This window comes from Branchiostoma floridae, chromosome 6 (assembly GCF_000003815.2).
Source record: "Branchiostoma floridae strain S238N-H82 chromosome 6, Bfl_VNyyK, whole genome shotgun sequence".
NCBI classification, from domain to species: Eukaryota; Metazoa; Chordata; class Leptocardii; order Amphioxiformes; family Branchiostomatidae; genus Branchiostoma; species Branchiostoma floridae.
Window position 1 is genome coordinate 9,372,185 of NC_049984.1, and position 21,455 is coordinate 9,393,639.

The 21,455-nt window shown below is 42.4% G+C and overlaps 4 protein-coding genes across 9 annotated transcripts in view; 2 read left to right on the forward strand and 2 right to left on the reverse strand.

Moving 5' to 3' along the window:
* Window positions 1-90: 90 nt before the first annotated feature.
* Window positions 91-6,587, reverse strand: LOC118418489 (uncharacterized protein C20orf96-like). 4 transcript variants are annotated; one of them, XM_035824438.1, is made up of 12 exons: window positions 6,370-6,587; window positions 5,679-5,871; window positions 5,090-5,250; window positions 3,529-3,587; window positions 3,253-3,307; window positions 2,978-3,022; window positions 2,748-2,847; window positions 2,281-2,438; window positions 1,994-2,095; window positions 1,628-1,666; window positions 943-1,151; window positions 91-608 (listed from the first exon to the last, which is right to left on the reverse strand). In XM_035824438.1, the coding sequence occupies exons 1-12, from the start codon at window positions 6,469-6,471 to the stop codon at window positions 548-550; spliced, it is 1,284 nt and encodes a 427-aa protein (XP_035680331.1). In that variant the 5' UTR covers window positions 6,472-6,587; the 3' UTR covers window positions 91-547. The 4 variants fall into 4 exon arrangements, with proteins under 4 accessions (XP_035680331.1, XP_035680333.1, XP_035680334.1 ...); XM_035824440.1 differs by having other exon boundaries at window positions 6,308-6,468; XM_035824441.1 differs by having other exon boundaries at window positions 5,679-5,894; window positions 6,308-6,419.
* On the forward strand, window positions 6,540-12,317 carry LOC118418530 (serine/arginine-rich splicing factor 3-like). 2 transcript variants are annotated; one of them, XR_004831462.1, is made up of 4 exons: window positions 6,540-6,703; window positions 9,254-9,505; window positions 9,786-10,280; window positions 11,079-12,317. XR_004831462.1 is itself a non-coding variant. In XM_035824513.1 (3 exons), the coding sequence occupies exons 1-3, from the start codon at window positions 6,606-6,608 to the stop codon at window positions 10,129-10,131; spliced, it is 696 nt and encodes a 231-aa protein (XP_035680406.1). In that variant the 5' UTR covers window positions 6,540-6,605; the 3' UTR covers window positions 10,132-12,317. The 2 variants fall into 2 exon arrangements, 1 of the variants encoding a protein (XP_035680406.1); XM_035824513.1 differs by having other exon boundaries at window positions 9,786-12,317.
* A 2,756-nt stretch (window positions 12,318-15,073) lies between these two features.
* On the forward strand, window positions 15,074-18,665 carry LOC118418524 (hydroxysteroid dehydrogenase-like protein 2). 2 transcript variants are annotated; one of them, XM_035824506.1, is made up of 4 exons: window positions 15,074-15,244; window positions 15,677-16,262; window positions 16,658-16,799; window positions 17,139-18,665. In XM_035824506.1, the coding sequence occupies exons 2-4, from the start codon at window positions 15,725-15,727 to the stop codon at window positions 17,311-17,313; spliced, it is 855 nt and encodes a 284-aa protein (XP_035680399.1). In that variant the 5' UTR covers window positions 15,074-15,244; window positions 15,677-15,724; the 3' UTR covers window positions 17,314-18,665. The 2 variants fall into 2 exon arrangements, with proteins under 2 accessions (XP_035680399.1, XP_035680398.1); XM_035824505.1 differs by lacking the exon at window positions 15,074-15,244 and having other exon boundaries at window positions 15,540-16,262.
* LOC118418464 (sphingosine kinase 1-like) overlaps window positions 17,869-21,455 on the reverse strand; it is an 11,440-nt gene continuing 7,853 nt past the window's right edge. The window contains exons 4-5 of the mRNA XM_035824397.1: window positions 21,227-21,342; window positions 17,869-20,617 (exon numbers count right to left, since the gene is read on the reverse strand). Coding sequence (XP_035680290.1) covers window positions 19,459-20,617; window positions 21,227-21,342 — 1,275 coding nt within the window. The 3' untranslated portion in view covers window positions 17,869-19,458. The remainder of the gene's footprint in view (window positions 20,618-21,226; window positions 21,343-21,455) is intronic.

The following is a 21,455-nucleotide window of genomic DNA, read 5'->3' on the forward strand; positions in this document are numbered from 1 at the left end:
GTGCAATGTAGTTTCGTGAGGATTCCATATGGAAAAGGAAATCAGCAGTACCACAGTATGGAATGATTAAAAAGTATTTCTGTTTGTATGCCTGAATGATATGTAACAAATTGTATGTAACTGATTTTCCCCTGAAGAATTGTTTGGCTGAAACTGACCTCTCAACAATAGATGATATCTGTGTTGATGTTTCTGTGAAGATACATTTGACATGGCACTATGTACAAATGCCAGAAATATAAAATAATTGTTCTCTTAAAAATCTCATAAAATACATTTCATTAACCACATTTTCAAAAGAATCAGTCATAATGCATTATCATTATCTTGGACGGCACTTTTTCTACAGAATTCAAAGCAAAAATATATAGCAGCTCGTCAATTTAGTACCTAGTGATATGTTTCATAATCAATCATAATGTATATAATGATATCAACAGGTACAAATGTCCATTAAATAATTTTCGTTCAGATATATCTAGCAGATATAAGGTTTACTTTTTCATATTGCCATCCACACTTTTATACTATGCTGTCAAAATCACTGCTAGATAGGCAGGCACTCCTGTGTGGGGATGTCCAGCACCACATCCATGTCGGGGGTACATCTGCAGCAATTAGAACAAAACATATCGATTAAGGACATAATATTCATGACATGAGTATGTGCTGCAACCTGAAGTCACTGAAAATGCAATTAAGTTGGCAACATCCTACAAACTTAAATGCTATACTGTACTGTACTGTCACATACTGTAATGGAAAACCCGGCGCCTCTACGAATCGCCTGTCAAAAGCAGAAGATAGAGGGAAAATATTCACCGTGGTTTTGAGTTGGTGGACTACCTAAAAAAATGTGAACATAAATCTACCGTGAAAGTTTTGGCATTTATAATAATTGATATAAAGGGAGTATATGAATTTTCAAGCAAACAAGCTCACTTTGGTTCCTTAGGGAAGAAGTGAGGGAATATCTGTTGCAGGACTTGTGACTTGGGATCCTTGATGAGCTGTTTAAGTTCAGCCTCCAGCAGTGAGATGTCCTGCTTCAGGGTTTCCCTCTCCCCACGATGCACCTCTATCTCTTTCTTCATCACAGCATTTTGCAAAGCCATGTCCTTCAGACTTCCGTGCATGGCCGATATAGATTTCTAACCAAAGATGATAAAGACAATTAGTGTGGCACTATGAAAACTTACCATGCGTTGGTTTGCATCTGTTACTGGTTTTCAGAGGGAAACTTCCTCTGTTGCTGAGACAATACATAACCCTTAAACCTTAGCCATGCACTGTGTTAATGAACAACAAAGGTAACCGTAGGTCCAAAAGCCTACTTGACTGCAAAATATAGGACAAAATCAAGTTAACACCAATCCATCATGATTTATAACTCCTGTAGCCACTTTTTGAAACTTAACTTTTTACTTTCCTTTAAGATACCACATGCATTCCCAGGGATTATAACCTGTTAAACCTCTGAAATCCATTGAGAAGGAAAAGTTAGCAGAACATGGATTTTATGAATAACCCGTAACTGTGTCAGCAGACTGCTGGCATGATCACCATAGTGTTAGTAGTGTAAGTTCTGTGCCTCCACCATTGATACATGGGGACCATACAACACTACCTGGGTGTCAGGGATGTCAGAAAGGGCCTGGTGTATCAGCTGTCATGGGGAAATGGGATAGGGTCAGTCTGTGATTTTGAGCCCTTTTATACTCTTACATGTAGTTCCTGCAGGAGTATGCCATATGTACATGTGATAAAAGGATATACATGTACTTCGTTATAGGTACTTTCCAAAGCATGGTGAAAGGAGGAATTTGAAATAGATACATTTGCTTTGTATGAAATCTGTGTACATGTACTTATAACAATTTACAGGAAGAAAATACATGAAAAATATCTAATAAGAAATGATGCCATCACCACAACACCTTGGCAGCTTTGATGCTTGTAAACATTAACTTGATACATGTAAAAACCTCCTTACTTCTGTGACATTGGAAGTCATAGCCTGGTTATCTGCAACCTTCTGTCTCTCAAAACTTGTTCTCTCAATGAGGATAATTCTGTTCAACTCATCCAGCTCCTCCTGTGGGGAAAATAAGTACAGTAGGTTTTATGTCTATCCAAAGACAGCTGTAAATAGAACTGCTGAACTTTTTACTGCTGAAGGCACATCACAGTCATACATAGCTATTTCGTAAAGTATGCTTTCCCTACAGGTTCATGTACATGCAAATTGACTGCTACAGATTTAAAAGAAAAGTAGCAAACCTCTTGCTCCGCAGCCAAGTCTTTAATTTCCGTCTCCAGCCCTGATATCTTTAGTGCCTTGGAGGGGTATTCCTTGTCCTTGTATGTGACCAGCACATGGAGTTCTTCCTGTTTCAGTTTTAGTCTCTGTTCAACTGCCCTCAGCTCCCCATGAAGATCTGCAGGGGGGTTTGTAAAATGGACACATGGAGTAAGACATTTTATAAAGTAGCAAACTGCAGTTTGCAAAAGTCCTGATAGGTGAAGCTACTGTACCTTTTAAGCATTGTCTGCAAATCAATATTACAAGGTGCAAGTTGCAATTGGCTATGGTCAAAATTGTTGGATAGGGGCAGACTACCTTTGTATCTATCTATTTCATTTCACAAATTAGCTTTTACGTATGTAGTACTACCCAATAAAGCTAAGGCCTACAATATATATTTCGAACAAACAACAGCAATGACACCTCAAATCTGATATCTTACTTTCAAGATCCCTGTTCAGCCTCTCTGTCGTCTCCTCGAGATCTGCTTGGGCTGTCTCCAGGTCCTCATGAAACTTACTGTTTATGGTAGATACTGCCCCCTAGAGGTCAAAGACAGAACTTCATACTTCAATACATGCAACAAATACATAGCTGCCAGGTTCCAACAGACATTGTCTACATGCACAAGAAATAAACTAGAACATGAAGCGGACAAGAAGACATACTTACCCGACATTTCTCATATTTTCTTAGCAGTTTTGTTGTGTCTCTATGCTGTAGGGCAGAATAAATGCAAAAGGTATAAGTATCAGTTCAAACTAGAAAATTCATTATCAAGAAGATAATCCTCCTAGCAGAATTATGATGTTTCATATTAATCCATCACCCAACATCAACTTTGAACATGGAACTGTAGCAAACAGTGCATCATCACCACTGAGAAGTCACAATACATTGAGGTCGATAACCAACTACTGTAAACCATGCGCATAAGTTGTACTCACAGTCTGCTTCTCTGTTCCCTGAATTTCTGCTTGCAGCTTTTTATTTTCTGACAATCTGGTGATCAGGAATTCAGTCAAGAAAGAAACATAAACAAACAAATAAAATTTGTTGAGCAGAGTAAACCATTTAATGCAAACAATTATATGACACACCAGGGCTCAAATGAGAGATCACTTGTACACTTTTCAATCAACTGATCCTATATCATGATTATAAAAGTATCTAATACGTCATTACAATAACATTGTATGGCAGATACTGCACCAAAAGGATACAAATACTCGTATCTCTTTGTGTACTCATCCATGGTTTGCATTCTTGCCTTTATTCTCATCTGTAAGAAAGAACGGAGAAAGTAAGCACATTTTTACATGTTTCAATAATGAACAACATTTGATGTAGATATACAAAATGAACTTAAGAAGTGATGAATGTTCCTCTCTTATACGATGTATTACAGGGATGTCTTGTGTTCAATGATACTGAAGGGGTTTGAGATGGTAACTTGAGCTTAAGTACAAAAAAATCACAAGTGTTCTTACACCCAACTGCTGGAAGTTTTTCTAGTTTTTTTTTGCCAAGGTGCTCACCAAGGTTTCATTCTGGAACTTATCTTAGTGCAAGACACAGAGGAATACTACCATACCACAGTGACACCCTATACTTACTTGTAATGTCCCAATTCTACACATCTCTATGTCATCAACCTTGTCAGAGTCAAGCTCCTGAAAAAGCTCGTCTGCTCTTTTCCTTGCTGAGTATTCTAGCAGTTCTTTAATCCGAGACTTAAGCAGCATGCAATGGGCAAGTAAGTCATCTTAATTTTATTGTCAAAACATTCTATAACAGTTGCGTATACTATAATGTGTTCAATTATTGTAAACTACTTGCCATAAATCCTATGGCAGGTTTGACTGCGATAGCATGTTCATTCAGATATATAAGAAATTCTTGGAACAGACAATCATGTTACTATTAGTAAGTCCAAGGTCGTGGTAAGTCTGATACCTGATAAAGAAAATGTGACTTTTGGGGATGTGTTTCAATTCAGATAGATAGAAATTGACAGTTTCTCCCCATTGTACAATAACATCTTCTCTCTCTTGGCTTGGCTTCTTACAATGAACGTATATGATATATAACATTTCCTTTACTCCTTTTTATTTTCCTTTTCTATATTACTTGAACAAGTGGTTTCCATTGGACTAAACTGCAATTACAAGTGTAGAGATCTCTAAAAAAACTATGTTTCAAAGTGGCAGAATTATGTACATGATACCCGGCAGACAAGTGTTAAATGGACATAATGTAGAAATATGGCGCCAAAATTTCAGATGTTTTGAACTTGAAAATCTCAATTCAGATTGACATTTGCAACTTATTTCTAACTTATCTGCGTCAGTTTATCACATTTCTAGTGCTAATTAACGACGTCAAACTAAGCCGCGACCAAATTCACTTACTTCCGGGTAGCCTACCGGAAGTAAGCCGACCATAGATTTACGAATCGACCGTTGCGGTCGCAGATCTTCGGAGCTTAGCGGTGACTTTCAACAAACCTCAGTAACCACCGAACGCGTTCTAAAGCGCACTTTGGCTCGCCGGCGAGTTGAATAAAATGGCGGACGACTCAAGCGGCGGAGGGAAGTGCACATATTTCAAGACATCCTCACGGCTCAACAAAGTCGTATCCATACGTTGTAAATATTGCTGTGCAGTGTAATAAGGTAGACTCAACTCATAATGTAGAGAAATGACCGAAAACAGTGACTTTATTTTTACATTATGTCCCTTTAATGGAGGTTACATGTGCAATGCCTTTACTCTCCATCTTACCTTCATGATATTGTCTTCTATCTCCTTCTTTCTGGCTTCCTTTGCTGCCTTCTCATCCAGTATGTTGTACAGATCCTTCCTGTTCCAGGAGTGTTTACATGTGGAGGAGCAGGCCGTACCAACTGTCCGCGTGTCCAACGTCTCATCTGGGGTGATTCGAGCTGCAAGGCCGCAAACAATCCAATAAATGCAGAATTACAGCATTGAAAGTGATTTAACTACTAGTATGACAAAAGGATCATCCATGTAAAATTAGGCTTGTGCATTTATTTTGTAACCAAGAGCTAAATGCCTGAGCTAAAACATAACTGATAATAAGGTCTGCATACATACAAAAATCCTTTCCTTTTCCAGGCATCATATGTATACAATGAATGATACTGTAGGGTGTATTGCATCATATGTCAATGCTTGTTATGACAGTTATGACCTACAATATACCGTACCCTATCCTACCCTAACTTACCCTACCCTAACTTAGCATTTGTTTAAACACTACACTATACTATCTGTATCTGTACAGAGATTGACAAAGCATATGATGGTTAAATTTTCAGAACAATCACACTCCTGGCATTGCCCAACTTACATGAGGTAGCTAGACTCTGCACAGTTTTGTTTGTCTTGGTTGACTTGGCACTGGCTACTGTAGCTCTGGTTCTCTGCCACTGCGTGTAGTCAAACATGGCTGAGAACTTGGACTCCAGGGACTTCAGCAGGTCATCCTCAGGCTCTGGTTGGTTAGCCATCGTGACACCCTTCTGATAGTGATGTTTGTTGACCTAATGATATAAGACAGCTTACACTTGAAGCAATAATCAATATCATATCATAAAAATTTGTTCATGGCAACTTCATGCTCACAAATCTGACTTCAAGTGATAAGTGGGAGGGGCATACAAAAAACTCAAAATGTGTAGACTGAGCTGTAGTGAAAGGGACGTCACAGTCCTCATTAGTCTATTCTCAAATGAATAACATGTGTACGCAAAATAACATACTAGTTTATTTATTTAGTTTATTTTACTAGTGATACCACTGTACAGTTAAACTTGGCCTCCAGAGTTCTGGTCATCATCTGGTATCAAAGATATCCAAAAGAAACCTTTTACGTTACATAAAATTTTCTCGCTGGCAATTTGAGAACTTGTTAGGCTTCATTGGCGGGAGTTACCCACGACCATTCCTATCCCACAAATAGAGGCCAGTATTTCTTACCTTGTAAATCGGAAACGTGGCCAGCAACTGGGGTTTATGATCTTATATGATCGTCCATTTACTTTATTTTCCTGTTTGTGGTCCCGCCGCCATCTTGGATAGAAATCAAATTGTAACCATGGCAACCGACTCATTACGCATGCCTGATTACTGCGTCCCAGCATCCTTTGCGCGTACCGTTCGCGTCCTCCATCTTAGCGGCGAAGAAAAATTTTAGAGTAGAGTTTCTTTTGTTTTATGCTGCAAAATATTTGCCAACTTTGACAGCTCGTGACAGCATTTGTGTAGTGACAGAGGAATGTCACACTACAGGGACCACGGTCCGCTCAACTGCAAGATCTACGTGGGAAACCTGCCGCCGGGAGCCGCCAAACACGAGATAGAGGAGCGCTTCAGGTGAGTTGTTGCACCCAGCTGGTCGGTGGACAATACCTGGTGGGGAACATGTGTTTTTTGTCGGCCTTAAGTGAACCTTAACGCCTCTTATGTGGTGTGGTTTAGGATTCCCATTGTCGTTTTCTGTCGCCCACCGGCCCTGGATAAATCGTTCTGAAAGGAACCTGCCACAGCCATATAAAATGATATGTCCGTGAGAATGGGCAGCTTACGTGGCAGTCTCTCCCCGCCTCCCCGGACACCCCTTACCGGTCTCCCGGATATGGACGGGACTTCCCGCCCGGCCTCCTTGGGTGTACCTGATGCAATCCCAAGGGAGCATTTTTCTGGGAATAGGATCGCCAAAAGAGGGCTTATCATAATGTGGGCTTTTCACAGAAGAGGAACAAGAAGACTTATTAATCACCATAATGAAATATTCAAGAGTTTACTTTATCATTCACAGTGGTCTATACAGTATTTATGTTATACCGAAATGCGTTCGTTGGGTACTTGAAGACACGCCCATATCATCATTAGACTTGAAAAGAGACTTTTTTTCATAAATCAGAAGTGATAGTTTTCATCAACAGAAGATGCTCTTTATCTAACTTTCACATCTGATACAGTTTGTTTTAATTATAGGAAGCTTTAAATTTTAGTTCGGCAATTTATTGGACATAGCGGGAAATCCTTGAAAACAATTTTTTATTATTATTTAGTGTTGTTTTGCATCATGAAAACAGTCAGTCACTGATAATATACTAGTGAATAATGTTATAGCCTACAATTACAAAGGCCTCAGATCCATCATACCTAGACAAATTTTCTTTCGTCATTCATTCATCACCTTCATACAGAGGGGAATGTTTAATTTTGTGTTCATTTGTTGACAAATTGATAATTGTTTAAAATTGATTGTGAGTCCTATCACTCAGTATAAACTTGGTGAATGAATGGTGACAGACAAAGACTGCCTCTCAGCAGGCACGCTGCCCCCAGGCTGATCATGGTCACATTCTTCCTCTGGCATCCGTTTTTCAACCAGTTTGTCAGCCTGCAGGGTAACTACAGGTGAATGATAGTTTCAGGAATGTCTTTCTAGTTGTTGAACAGGGAATGAATTGCCTTGCAGCATCTTAACCAGTGTAGCCTGGAGAAATGTTTACTGGTTAGAATGTAGCGGCAGGTCTTGGTAAATTGAAGAGCTTTGTTCAAAGTGGCTTGTCCACATAGTTTATCACTCAGTCTGTTGGGACATGTCAGTGTTGGAAATAAAGAGCCCATTGTGCTTGTGTAAACACCTCTGTAATGGCAGAACAGGTAACAAGTGGCATGATGGCAATTTGCATTTTGTTTGACTGGGTGGATGGAAATGCTTTTAAAGAGTTTGACTCGTAAGAGTCGTATGAACATCCCCCAATACTGTCATAGAAAAAAATACAATCTAGAACTTTCTAACGCCAAAGGCCATATAGGTCAAGGAGAAATGTTAAACAACACCTGTTTGTTATTATGAATAGTTGCATCCCACATGCCTAAAAGGTGGTGCTTTGTAACATTTACATACAACCCTGTGTTATTGACCGGTATGTAAGGCTTTAATCAGCCAGAAAATTAATCTCTTGGAAGTCGTAAACTTACAGATTGTCAAGACTCAAGTTGTATGCACCAGAACTGTCGTAGAAAAAAGGACAATCTAGAACTTTCTAACAACAGTGGCCATATAGGTCAAGGAGACATGTAAGACAACACCTGTTTGTTATGAGTAGCTGCTTCACACACCTAAAAGGCGCTGTGGTGCTTTGTAACTTTTACAAACAACCATGTGTCATTGACCGGTACGTGCTACAAGGCTTTAATTAGCCAGAAAATTGTGTAAGGTGTGCATTTCTTGGGAGTCGTAAAACACCTGGTATAATAAATCTGTTCCAACAACTCTTTAACATATAATTACCATCCAAACAAGACAGCATTATGAATGGGTTGGTTGGTGGGAAAATCTCTCAGGTCCCATCATATACACCAAGTGTGCAACAAGCTGTATGCATTCTGCATTTTGATTTGTCTTCTCATTTCTCATTGGTTCTGTTGATTTTCTTAGATGTACATTAACATATACACAACATCTGACCTCTGTCTATAGCTATTTGGTCCACTATTGTTAATTGTAAGCCACAAAAAAAGTTTTTGCCCTAGACTCCCAGTCAACTGAAACTTGCGCAGTGGTTAGCTTGTTCCCACACTCAGTAGATCTGTTGGCATACCTCCACATGTGGTGTTCTGGCAGACTGCCATGGTTGACACCAGATCCAATTGTCCTGTGAGTGGAGGTAGTGACAAGTCTGACTCTGGCTGTATATCTGATACAAGGCCAGTCCAGTTGCCATGGCACAGTGACAGTCTACACATCCGTATCTACCAACATGTTACATTCCGTTGATCAATTACAAGCTCTGGGTACCCTCCAGACTCAGAACATATTAAGAGTGCAATGTTTACCACGACCAGTGCATCTGTTAGAGCTGAGATTTATTGCTATAGTTCTTGCATCATTCTTTTTCCCTGCAGTGACTTTGGGCGCCTGCGGAATGTGTGGGTTGCGAGGAACCCTCCGGGGTTTGCGTATGTGGAGTTTGAGGACCACCGAGACGCCAGAGATGCAGTCAAAAGTCTGAACGGGAAGATGATCTGCGGGGTGAGGTCCAGGGTGGAGTTCTCCCACGGGATGCGGCGACCGTCCCGCAGGGGACTGCCGCCTCCCGCCCCTTCTCGATCACATGACCGCTACAACTCTCATAGCTCAAGGTCCAGACGATCCAGGTGTGTATGTTACACGTGAGGATAGTCAACTGTGCTGCTAGCTGTGTAGAATAAATGCATGTGACCTCAAGGTAATGTTTAAAAAAATGGTAACAGTTGGACAAAGGCCAACAAATCTCTTTTGTGAGTTGTTCTGGTAGACTTGCACAGCATGAAAAAAAGTGCACTAACAAATGTTGCCTTATAGATAAGTAGGGGGTCGCACTAGGAGATTTTTGGTAAACTTTAAGACCGTGGTAGTCCTCTCGTAGGTATTACGATATACCCAATCCTATTCCAGATCCCGGTCACCAAGACGACAGAGGTACAGGTCGAGATCACGGAGCAGGAGTCGGAGTCCGCGGCGCAGCCGCAGCTACAGCAGAGACCGCTCCAGGTCAAGAGACCGCAGGTCCAGGTCCAAGTCAAAGGAGAGGAAAAAGAGGTCCAGGTCGGGGTCACAGAAGCAGGCAACCATTAAGTCATCACGTTCCAGGTCTCCCAGCAAGGAGCGAGCGCGCAGCAGGGGGAGGAGCGAGAGCGACAGAGAAGGGAGCAAATCACGGTCTCCGTCCGGAGAGAGGGACGTCCAGGAGAACAACAAGGACAGCCCCGACAGAAAAAGCAACGGCGTCGACGAAGACTGAAGACCGACGACACAAGGTTCACATTCCCCTTATGGGATTGCCACTCTGCAGGGCAGGGGCCGTGGTGCTCGGCCCATGCCAAGCTAGGACTGGTTAGGACTGTCCAACCATCCTCTCATCGCAGAGCAGGACTCCATCTTGTACTAAAAGTATGACATAGTTTACTTCCACATTCTTACTACTTAGGAAAGGTGTGCTTTCCTTTTATGATTAAGCACTGCTGAACAAAACATTGTGCAGTGTGTGTGCATGTGTGTGTATGTGTAATATCTATCTAGCTGCAAAGCATGCAATGTTTGGTATTTGACAAGTATTATATAGTGACCCAGTGGATTGCACTTGGATGGCAATGAAATGACCTTGCTATCATCACATAGAACCAAGTTTCTACATTTAATTTAATTTAATGTCTTGGATGTGTCTCCTCCGTTTTCAGAGGAAGCTGTTGTACATGTACTTATTAACCAGCATATGATGGTGGGTTTAAAAGTGTTTCCAACTTTGTACTTCTTTTCATAAAGGGAACCTGGTGGTGTCTATGTGGCTTAATCTGGCATTCTGCACTGCCTCTGCTAGCGCTCGCTTCAATGCCTTGCATTTTTATCAAACAGCCAAAATGAAGCGAGGAAAAAATGAATTTGTCTTTTTGTTTTCATAATTGGAAATGTCAGCAAAAACCCTCCATTTGATAATGATATAGTAAAGGGTTGATGCATAACCTTGAAATATTATATACACGGTAAGTGATGCAGCTTGATGTCAATATAGTAGTTTGATATTGTACATTGGATCTTGTATGAGACCATTTTCCACCTGTCCAAATCATTAGGCACATCTGTGTGCAGCAGGTTCTGAATGTGGCTGTTGTTGTTGTTCGTCTGGAAGCCCCAAGACTGTCCTTTGTTGTGTACTATGATGATGATCATGCTGTAACATTCCGTTAACAGGAGGCATGTTCCCCTGCCCCCCAAATCAACCGAACAGCCGTCCAACAAATGGGCAACCAATCAACCCAACTGCCCTGCCCATCAGCCACCCAGACGACATCTGAGGCCCAACCCCCACAACCAATTCTCTCAACCATCCAACCCCACTTCTCCCAACTAGACCAGCGGACAACGAGGGTGCCTTGTGCCGCGCACCTCGCACCCTGTCCCACCTAGCATCACTATCTGCATAGTGAACAGGCAACGCAGATAAGTCAGCATCCCTCCCGCCGCACGGGAGACAGGCAGGCCTCACTCTAGCAGGTCATAGGTCATAAACCCCTTCAAAAGGCAGGTAGATACATACAGAAATTACAGTAAAAAGATCTGTTTTTTCTGTTGCTGTTTGCAAGCTAGTTTTTTTCTTCTTTCCAGTCTTTTCTCCTCCTCTTGATAAAATGCTTTTTGCCTTTATTTTGCACATTTGTCAGTGTTTCCTGTCCTGTGGTGTTGTGTGTACTAACCATCTTCTCCACAGCCACCCTGGTGCAAGCAGACAACATGGCACATCTCATGCTGTGAAGGATGGGCTTTAGCTGTAGTTCCTATATGCGATAGTTCATAAACAGCTTGAGTCAGAAAGTCTTGACTCTTGACATACATAGTGAATCTTTCAAAAATTACTATAAACAATTTCTGGAACAATTTGGACAATTTGGTGCTGTGACTAAACAGTAGCACTGATGTGAGATAAACAACGCCTTGTCGTATCTGGGACTCCGCGTGACTTGTATTCCATGGCAGCTGATAATTGTGTGGAAACTGTACTCACTAAACTACATGTAATCACTATTGCTATATCCTACTAAGTTAATCTACTGTATCAGCTAAGTAATGTCCAGATAATATAAGGTATTATCTGTAAATCAGATACTAACTCATAGTAAGGGTCTGGCATTGCAGCGCTGTATCTACTAGAAAGAGAGAGACTACAGAAAGAGTAGTGCGTTTGTTAGGCTTCAGTTGGACGGACTGTGAAAGGGTTGACAGATTGCCGACTCCTCTACATGGCTTCTCTGGAAGTGCAGGGATAAATGTCTTGTTGCACAATATGAATGTATTGGATATAAGTGAAACAAATCAGTGTGTCCACCAATAAGTGTGGAGTAAGATATCTAATGATGCCATCCCGGTATTAATGCCATATGTACATACTGTAGTATGTAAGAATCATGAATATTAAACACCTCATATTATGTACTGCATGTATCCTTGGTCAGTCATTTGTGTGGATGTGTTTTGGTAGAAAGGTTTGAATGGCCTTAGAATCAGAGACATCCTACTGGAAAATAAATAATGGAACAAGTCATCCATCAGTTCTTTTGCCTTTCTTTTTCATATTTCCCCCGTCTACCTTTTTCCATTCTTTCTTTTCCCAATCATTCTTTCAAAATATATTTCCTTCTTTCTTTCCTCCTTACATCTTGTCCCTGCTAATATATACTGGTCTATTCACTAATGGAACTAATAAGTTCCCATCTTGAAATCACATAATATGTGCACAGTGACCTGTAAAGGCTTGCCTTTACACGTGTACAGAATTAACCTGTGTACCATCCAGGTAGTAGTACGCTCGCATGTTCGCTTCTGCTTCTTGGAATAGCAAAGAAGCGACTGTATATGGTGTATGATAGACGTCAGAGCAAACTACTATCCGGATGGTACCCAGGCGAGTACTGCATTGTCACTATAAATAGCGAGGCAACCTTATTCTAGGCATCTCAGTATTGTCAAGGCGACGACCTTAGCAAATCGTATTAAAGTCACACCCCGGTGAGCTTGCTTCAAATGTTAGATTCACTGTGTCCTTGAGTGTCACCCACGTTATAAATCTTTGTCATTGTATTGTAACATGAAGGCACCGCCCATGACCTGTCGCGCCTGAAAAATGTCATCCCATGATTATGTCTCCTCTATAATTACACTTCAGCACGTTCTTATGTGGGTGGTGTAAATGACGAGAAGACTCTACCGGTTTTTGCCGACAGGTGTCAACGTCCGCCTCGGCATAATTGTTGGTCGATAAAGACTGATTGGTCGTTGATAACCACATCACGCATGTAGTTAGTTGAAATAAACTGTGTTTTATTCTGTTGGATGTGAATGGGATTCCAAAAGCAAATGTTTGGAACTAAAGGGAGGCAGTTTTAACTGAAACGGACAGCTATAAAATGTAATGGTCTTGCCTCCTATTAAAACATCTGCTTTGAGATTATGTAAAGGTCATCGGAAGAGAACGAATTTGGGTGCTCACGAATGAATGCAAGACTCACATATAGCGTTTTAACAACTGTCTTGGGAATGCTTTCCGTTCGATATCTTCTAAGATTTTCGTTGTCCCACTTTGTGTATTGTTTTCCTCTGCCACATAGTAGATTCTACTAGTAAGTTGATAGGTAATTCTGGCAGTGATGCACAGTTGGTGTCTCCAGCGCCGTAATACATGACATACATGTACAGAAAGGTCAGTTGGCCCCTTTTTTTTCTGCTCGTAAACTCTTCTAGTATTTCTTATCATTATACCACAACAAACCGCCATTTTCTTTCTTTTCTCGGCCCAAGTTATACTGTTTTCACTACAAGAGTATTTCACTCTTAGTTTTTACAGTTTTTGTTTTTCAAATGTAAGTTGTCTGAGTAATGTCGGATATCCTTAGTACTATAAAGTTAAAGTTCTAATCGCCACCGTGTATTACAGTTACGCTAAGTATAGACGCCAGACGCTGTTCGCTAGAATCATCTTGACAGGTATACATACAGGTACTAGGTACTACTATGCTGACAGTTAACGTTAGTTATCTACACCAATCTGTGTTTTAAATATCTTAACACCAAATTGGTACAATACAAGTACTTCAAGGAAGCAAAAGACAAAAAGCCAACCAAAAACCTTGTACACAAGTAAGACATTTTTTGTTAAACATCTTTTTGTCAAATCGCTACTGATATCACATTTTTACATTTTAGTGTCAAGATATGTTTTTGCGGAGAAAGCTTTGGTTGTGAATTAAAAAAAAGGTGCGTGGGTGCAAAAACGATAATTTGTCATCATGAAGAATCTGCATTAACGTTATATACTTATTCACCTTCATCATAAGGCTTCATAACAAAATATCATACTGGTTGATTCTGTTCACAAACGTAATTCCTTACCTTACCTTTGCAGATCTATACCACGCAAAAGCTCGGCATATTCCCATTGGCAACCTCAAACATCAACAATATTAAATGATCACAAGGTGAACAGCGTAGTAGACGTACATCTGACGCCATTTTGCCTCCAACCAACCGGTGCCTTTTGCATCAGACAGTCGTACGCGTGACATGTCATTAGTTTATCACCCTGTTCCTAAACATTGCCTCAAACACAGGTAAAATATTGTGTGTGGAGGTCTTCGTATCATAAGATGTTTTATAGGCCTCGGTGACAAAAGGAAGGATAGATGAATCTCACGTTTTCTCCTCGCGCGTTCGGAAATGCTCCTTTTGCCCATATATGGCGGTACTATTTAATTGCTACTGAGAAATAGATGCCCGATCTTTCTACGAAATGGCTGTTACGTTTTTTCTCAGAAAAGATCTGAGCATTTGGACCTTTCCATGGGAAGAGAGGTAGGCTGGAGGAGGCTTCATTTCATGGAAAGCACATTGTTAGCTGATGTAACGTTTCACATAATGCTGAAACGTCGACGTGTGAAGCCGTTACCACATATCTTCCATCTAATTTGCGTTGTAAGCCATAACAACATATGTCGACAGTGACGGTGCACACGCGCACACCACAAAAGGTAATTGTACATTGGCGGCGCATGACAGAATGTATCATAAACATGTCATCCGGCGACAAGACTTACGCTCATAAACGACATCTGTCGACTTGCATATGAAATGCAACCTTGAAGATGACCTTTCAACTTTAGCCTTGCCAGCCCAACAGCTGTATGACGACGGTAAGGTGTGTGAGTGCGTCGGAAGCACTTCTCTAGCTTCCTCTCCTGCTTTAGTTTCATTTTGATAGAGTTCAGGCGTCAGCTGCTTCGATAAACAAGATGAAAGGCCCAGCTGATGATCACTAGTATCATGTCTGCAACTAGCCTGCTGTTAGTAGTACAGTGTTAACAGAGCAGGTGTGTCGCACTGGAAAGTGAACATTCCCACATAAGTGCAGCGGGCTGCAGCGGGCGGACAGGGTTCACCAATACCTTCATGCAAATGTTGTCAAAGGGGAAGGGGCACCCAGACATGAACAAGAAGGGTCGGGGAGGGGGCTAGTGGGATCAAATTCACTCAGACTAACGTTACATTCGATGATACTAACGTTATGTATAAGGAAGGGGTATTCATTTGTCCATTTGTGTGTGTCTGTGCGTGTGTGTGTTTGTGTGTGTTTTGTTTGTGCGCGTGTGTGTGAGTGTACGTGTGTCTGTGTAATGTGTGTGTCACTTGTGTATAACTGTTGCGTGTGTCAAGGAAAACGGGACAACTTCTAGGGTCGAGTTATCTTCTCAGTTTCTCACTAAATCCCGGTATCATCTTCTCCCTCTGTACTCTGACTACAGGACCAGGGTGGACCAGTAAGTGTGGGCTACAGGTAAGAAGTCTCAAACATGGTAGCCTCCGCCCTTGTTCTTGGCGCGTCCCGGGGAATCGGACGGCAGGTCGCCCTGACCCTGGCACGTGCCGGTTACCAGGTGGGCGTGGCTGCCAAAACCGTCCAGGACGCGCCCAAACTCCCAGGAACCATCCACACTGTTTCGAACGAGATAACGTCCGGAGGTGGACACGCCCTTCCCATCTCGTGTAACGTGAGGAATCCAGAAGAGATAAACAACGCAGTCAGCACCTGTATCCGGGAGTTCGGCGGACTGGACTTTGCCGTGTACAACGCCGGGGCGATTCTGTGGGAGAAGGTTATAGACACGCCCCTGAAACGGTTCGACTTGATGATGGACGTGAACGTGAGAGGTGCTTACGTCATGCTGCAGGCTGTGCTGCCGCACATGTTGGAGAGGAAGGCGGGGAGGATACTGCTGGTGGCTCCGCCCATCTACTCACGCTTCTTCAGGGGAAAGACGCCCTACGCGGTGACTAAAGTTGGGATGACGGTACTGGTGCACGGGTTGGCGAGGGAGCTCGAAAATACAGGTAAATTTCTACGAGACTAGTTAGAAGTGGGATACAATTTTGGTCAATATCAAAATACTGTAAATGCTGAAACTTTCGCGGTGGTTTAACGTTTGCGGTTTTCGCGGTGGCCGCTTCACCGCGAACTTAAAACCACCGCGAACATTTTCCATGGCAATATTACCAGTAAGAGACTACAGTGCATGGTGCTACCGCGAAATTAAAACCACTGCGAAAAGTCCAGAGTGATTTTAACGGAGCAGACTCATATTATGGGGCCATTCTGTATGACGTCCTATTGTATTTAAGGCTGTAAGGAGAAAATGGAAAATGGCAAATAAATACTCTACACATGATATGTTCTCTAGCTCCATGGCATTGTCGTTTTGCATTGTTTACGTCCTTTCACGAAACAGGCGTCTCGATATCAGCGTTGTGGCCTGCAACGACGATTGAAAGTCACGTGACCACGGTGAAGGGCGTACCACCCGCGTACTTCAGGAAGGCTGACGTCTTTGCCGACGCCTGTCTGGCTATTGGTCAGGAACCAACAGAAAGGTACGTCTCTTTTTCAAACCATTCAGACAAATATACAGACTGTACCTGTTTAATCTATTGTTTATCATGTTATGTATTATGTACTTGTTGTGCAAATAGGCAGACCAACAAATCCAACCAACGTGGATCGGGTCAGATGTATACAGGTGTCAAGTATATGTCTAAAAGAAACGTACATTCTGTGCTACAATAATTTGCATCATCAAAGACAATGCTACCCTAGCGTACTTGATTTTGTCATTTGCAGTCCGATTCGACCCTTGCTGGGCTTGTATCTAATAGGAGGTATATGCGTCTAACTTACAAAGATATCTACTCACATATCTGTTAACTGTCCAGGTTGAACGGCCAGGCTCTAATTGACGAGGACTACCTGCGGAGTTTGGGGGTGACAGACTTCTCCAGGTACCAGTGTGAGCCGGGGACCGAACCGCCCCGCATCATGCCCCGCCACTTCCCTTCTCTCCGCGTACAGGAGGAGGACCAGGTCACCATACCGGACTCCAAGTTATAGTGTACAGATGTCCTCACTTCTTAATATCAACCTCCAAGGGAATTCGTTGATAATCATTGGTTGACAGATGAATGAACGAAAAGTGGAGGTGCCAACATCTTTGCTAAGGCATACATCACATTTCCATACCGGACCCGGGCGGGCAGCTTTCGGGAACGAAAAGTATGAAGAAAAAAAACACCAAAAATACACAAGACGTAAAGAAAATAGTCGTGGGAATTATTTGTGTTTATTTTACGTATACATGTCTATCTTTTGTTTCCACAAACAGCCCGGTCGGACCCGGTTTGGGAATGTGGCGTTAGCCTAACAAAAAACATGTAACGTTAGGCTAGTAGTATATCTTCATGACGTATGGGTGGGCTTGAACAAGATTTGAAGTGTGGCAGGGAGTTCATATAAACTCCTTCAAGTGTAGAAAATATTTCTATGGATACAACCTACACCGGTAACATGTACAATCTTCGCTGACAGGCATACCTCATCACCCGTTCTCACCACCATCCATTCCATTACAAAACTACAGTGGATAAAAAAATCACTCGATACGATGTATTCATGATTGGTATTTGCTTTAATCACGTAGTGGCTTTATGGAATTCAAAGTAGTGTCGTCAAGAAGTGGAAATGTAACTCCGTGTCTTCCTAATCCTTGTATCATTTGTTGTAGAATAATTCGCTGCAACTGGATGAAACGTGCGAAAATAAGAGCTTCCCAACAACTTAAGCACAGGGCATGTGTATGACACTGTGGAGTAGACGGTTTCAAAAGACTGACGGAATGCGTATTATGGTGTTATCCAGCCGCAGTGATTTATTCTAAAACAAATATCGTCTACCTGGATGCCAGACTTACTTCTATATCAATTGTATCGTATCATTTCAGGCTGTCTAGGCTATCTAACTACTGAAGCTTCGTACTGCTACTATTGTATTTACTGTGATTACTGTTGCGAATGAAGGATTCTGGATGGATTCAATGATATTTCCTGACCTTAAATGTTATTTCTAACCAGCACAGATTGTTTTATCGATTTTGGAGTCAGTGCAAATCCGCCTGCTCTGCTACAAAGTAAAGCCATCTTAAGTGAAACCCTAGGCCTCTTCTTGTATTCCATAACATCCGTTCCCTGTGTGACAGTATATAATATTCCACAAGTGACCGTCGAAAAAGATGTGAAGACACCAAATTCACAGCAAATCAGCAAATTTTCAACAAACCGAACTTTGCATACCAATAATTCGTTGTGCACAAATATACAGAATATACAAAAAGTGTGACAATATGGCTTTGAAACAACTGTGAATCCTCATTACAGGGTGACGAATTGTACAACGAAGTACTCTCCAAGCAGAGGTTTATGGGGGAAATCTTGGTCATTTCCTTATACTAGTATGTCGTCTTTATCTGTCAGCTATCCCCTAGTTGCGGTGGGCATATAATACTATAACTCTGTATAAGGAAAAGGTCACGATTGCCCCATAAACCTCTGCACAGAGAGCACAATTAAAGACCTAATTTATTTGGAGTTGGATGAGAGTTAAAATTTTGGCAGTATCGATTTGACCGAATGGAAAGCTTGAATATAAATTTGGTCGTTGACGGCTTTTTCAAGCGTAGTTACTGAAAGGTAGAAGCCTAGGCGTGTCACAGCGCAGTTGCCGTGATAAGTAAACAAATGAACAAAAGTGATCGGCCCAATCGTTGGATAGGTACTGAAACCTCGCTTTCCATGGTGACTGGTGACGCAATCACAGAGAATCTTTAAAAGGATCTTGGTCCTTCCAGTCCAACTTCAGTTCGTTTCGATGGCGAATTTATCTCTCATGGGAATGATAAATACATAATAATTTTATTCTGTTCATATTTTTCTCCATCACACAGAAGTAAAAGTCTCTAAAGTAAAGCAGCATTGCTGTTTTTTTAACAATAGTGTCGACATTCTTCGACTTTTACTCTTCATTTATTCTTAATATTACTATTTAATACTGTGCCAATTGTGACGCAGAGTCTTGTAGACAGAACGTGCTGGCCTGAATACCATTTCCCCACATTCTGTGGTCAGCTACAGTACATGGTAAGAGGGGACATTAGTAACTGGCTGGAGATGAACGAAGACGATATTTAGTCCGAAACCTCTGCCGTTAATCGTTGGGCATGATCAGATTTATCACCCCGTGGTGCACCTGGCCTTGTACCGGGCCGTATTCGATCTTCTCCCCGTCCAGGGTCATGAGTCCGGGCGGTGTGACGGGCTCCACGCGGAACGCCTTGCAGCACACGTACCCGCCGTCACTGCCGAAATCAAACACCTGGGTCCCCTCCGCCATCTTCCCCATGAACTTCAACATCTGTCTCCTGGACACGCCGGACTTCAAGAAGGACAGGAACAGGACGCCGTCGTCGAACGAGCTGCAGGGCGACGAGAAATAACCTTCCGAAATGTGGCTGATGCTCTGGATGATCATGGTGACGAAGTCGGTTTCTATGGTAACCCAGTCGGCCGGGACGGGCTGGTCCAGCGGGGGGAGGAGGGGGGAGGGAGGTCCGTACACACGGCGGGGGCGGTGGCCACTCGCTGGACATGGCTGTGAGGATTTGGAGTTGTTTTGGTTCGTTGACACTGCGGCTCCTATGAAGTCGGAGTCACCGTTTTTGTAATGTCCGTTCTCGCTATTCATGTTTCCAACCACGCCGTCAGCCGTCAACTTGGTTGTTTCGTAGACAGTGTTCACATTGCCGTTGACGTGACCTTCCTCCGAAGTTGATAGGTGAACGCCGTTTTCTGTAGAAAATGACATGAGCTTGGCGTCCAGTGAGGTTGACTCCTGACTGGGCGTTTCTAAACGTTCATTGTCCATGCAATGAAAGCCGTTCAGTGCGCTCGCACTGCGCGTGCGTATTCTTGCCTCATCACGTCCACCATTGATGGCGACCGCAGACGAACTGTGGGACATACTTCTGGGTTTGACCTCCAACTTGTTTTGGGACAGAACTTGTCGTGCTTGCTTGAGCGCGTCAACATCTTTCACTGGGAGGAAAGACAGTTTACCTCTGTACAATCTCAGCTTCATGAGATTATGGAGGGACCCAAAAAGAAAGCGACTTCCTCCCAAGTACCGGTAGCGTTCGCTTTCGATGTCCACGTCGGCGGAGAAGCCCCACTGGAAGGAGAGGAATGCGTAGCGCCTTTCGGAGGCCGTATCCACGGACATGAGGTCCAAGGGACGGGTGTGGCCTTTCATCGTGGCTTTCAGCAACACGAACGTCGAATGGACCATCCTGTCCTCCTCAAATGGTTCCCTGATTTTAAAAAACACACACATTAAGACTAGATTTTGAAATTCATATCTAGTTTTGTGCACACATAAATGAGACCTGAAATGTTGATTAGCTTTCAGGCGTTTTTAGCTTAATCTCCAAGCAGATTCTACGGTAGCATAAGATAGTATTAAAAGCTGGCAGAGGAGTGAAGCCGGCCTAGGAGTGTGCATGCTGTCGGAGCCCGTCTGACTCCCTTTGGCCGGCAATACTCCTTGATCAGCTTTGATACTATCTGTATGGCACCGTAGGATCTGCTTGGAGATTAGTTTTGCCCGTCTCCAAAAGAAATATGCAATGAAACCAGCCTAGATCGAGATTGAGACTAGACCATTCTCAGCGTCCAAGATGTACTGGTAGACATCGAATATTTGGAAGTACGTTCTCTACCTTTAATCAACAGTCACTGTTAGAAGAAAAATTGATAGTAACTGTAAACATACGTGACTGATGAACCTCTTCAACGCAATGAAACCAATTTGTTAAAAATAAATCATGGATAAGCCAAGAAAGCCGCGATTTACTAAATTAAGTATCAATTCAAACCAGCTTCAAGATGTTGCAAAGCTGTGGAATAGAGCATGGCCTCACCCCAGTGCATAGTTAATGGAGTAGCATAGTCCGTTTCCCGAGCCGGCGGGAAGGATACCGAGGGGGATCTTGATCGCCTGTTCCCAGTCAGGCCGCGACATCAGCCCGTTTACAACCTGGGGAGGATGGGAAACGTAGTGGTAAGTTAGCAACATGAAAGGTTGGCCAAGTCATCACAATCCTAACGCTCTGCTATATTTTATGGAAGTTCACCATTGACAGTAATCGA

Coding starts and splice junctions, on each gene's coding strand:
- LOC118418524 (XM_035824506.1), top strand. CDS start 15,725: ATGGTAGCCTCCGCCCTTGTTCTTGGCGCGTCCCGGGGAATCGGACGG. Junction 16,263..16,657: donor GAGGGAGCTCGAAAATACAG/GTAAATTTCTAC, acceptor TTCACGAAACAG/GCGTCTCGATATCAGCGTTG. Junction 16,800..17,138: donor GGTCAGGAACCAACAGAAAG/GTACGTCTCTTT, acceptor TTAACTGTCCAG/GTTGAACGGCCAGGCTCTAA.
- LOC118418489 (XM_035824438.1), bottom strand. CDS start 6,471: ATGCTGGGACGCAGTAATCAGGCATGCGTAATGAGTCGGTTGCCATGG. Junction 5,251..5,678: donor GCAGAGTCTAGCTACCTCAT/GTAAGTTGGGCA, acceptor GCGGCCTTGCAG/CTCGAATCACCCCAGATGAG. Junction 2,439..2,747: donor GCTGAACAGGGATCTTGAAA/GTAAGATATCAG, acceptor ACCCCCCTGCAG/ATCTTCATGGGGAGCTGAGG.
- LOC118418530 (XM_035824513.1), top strand. CDS start 6,606: ATGTCACACTACAGGGACCACGGTCCGCTCAACTGCAAGATCTACGTG. Junction 6,704..9,253: donor GAGATAGAGGAGCGCTTCAG/GTGAGTTGTTGC, acceptor TTTTCCCTGCAG/TGACTTTGGGCGCCTGCGGA. Junction 9,506..9,785: donor TCAAGGTCCAGACGATCCAG/GTGTGTATGTTA, acceptor ATCCTATTCCAG/ATCCCGGTCACCAAGACGAC.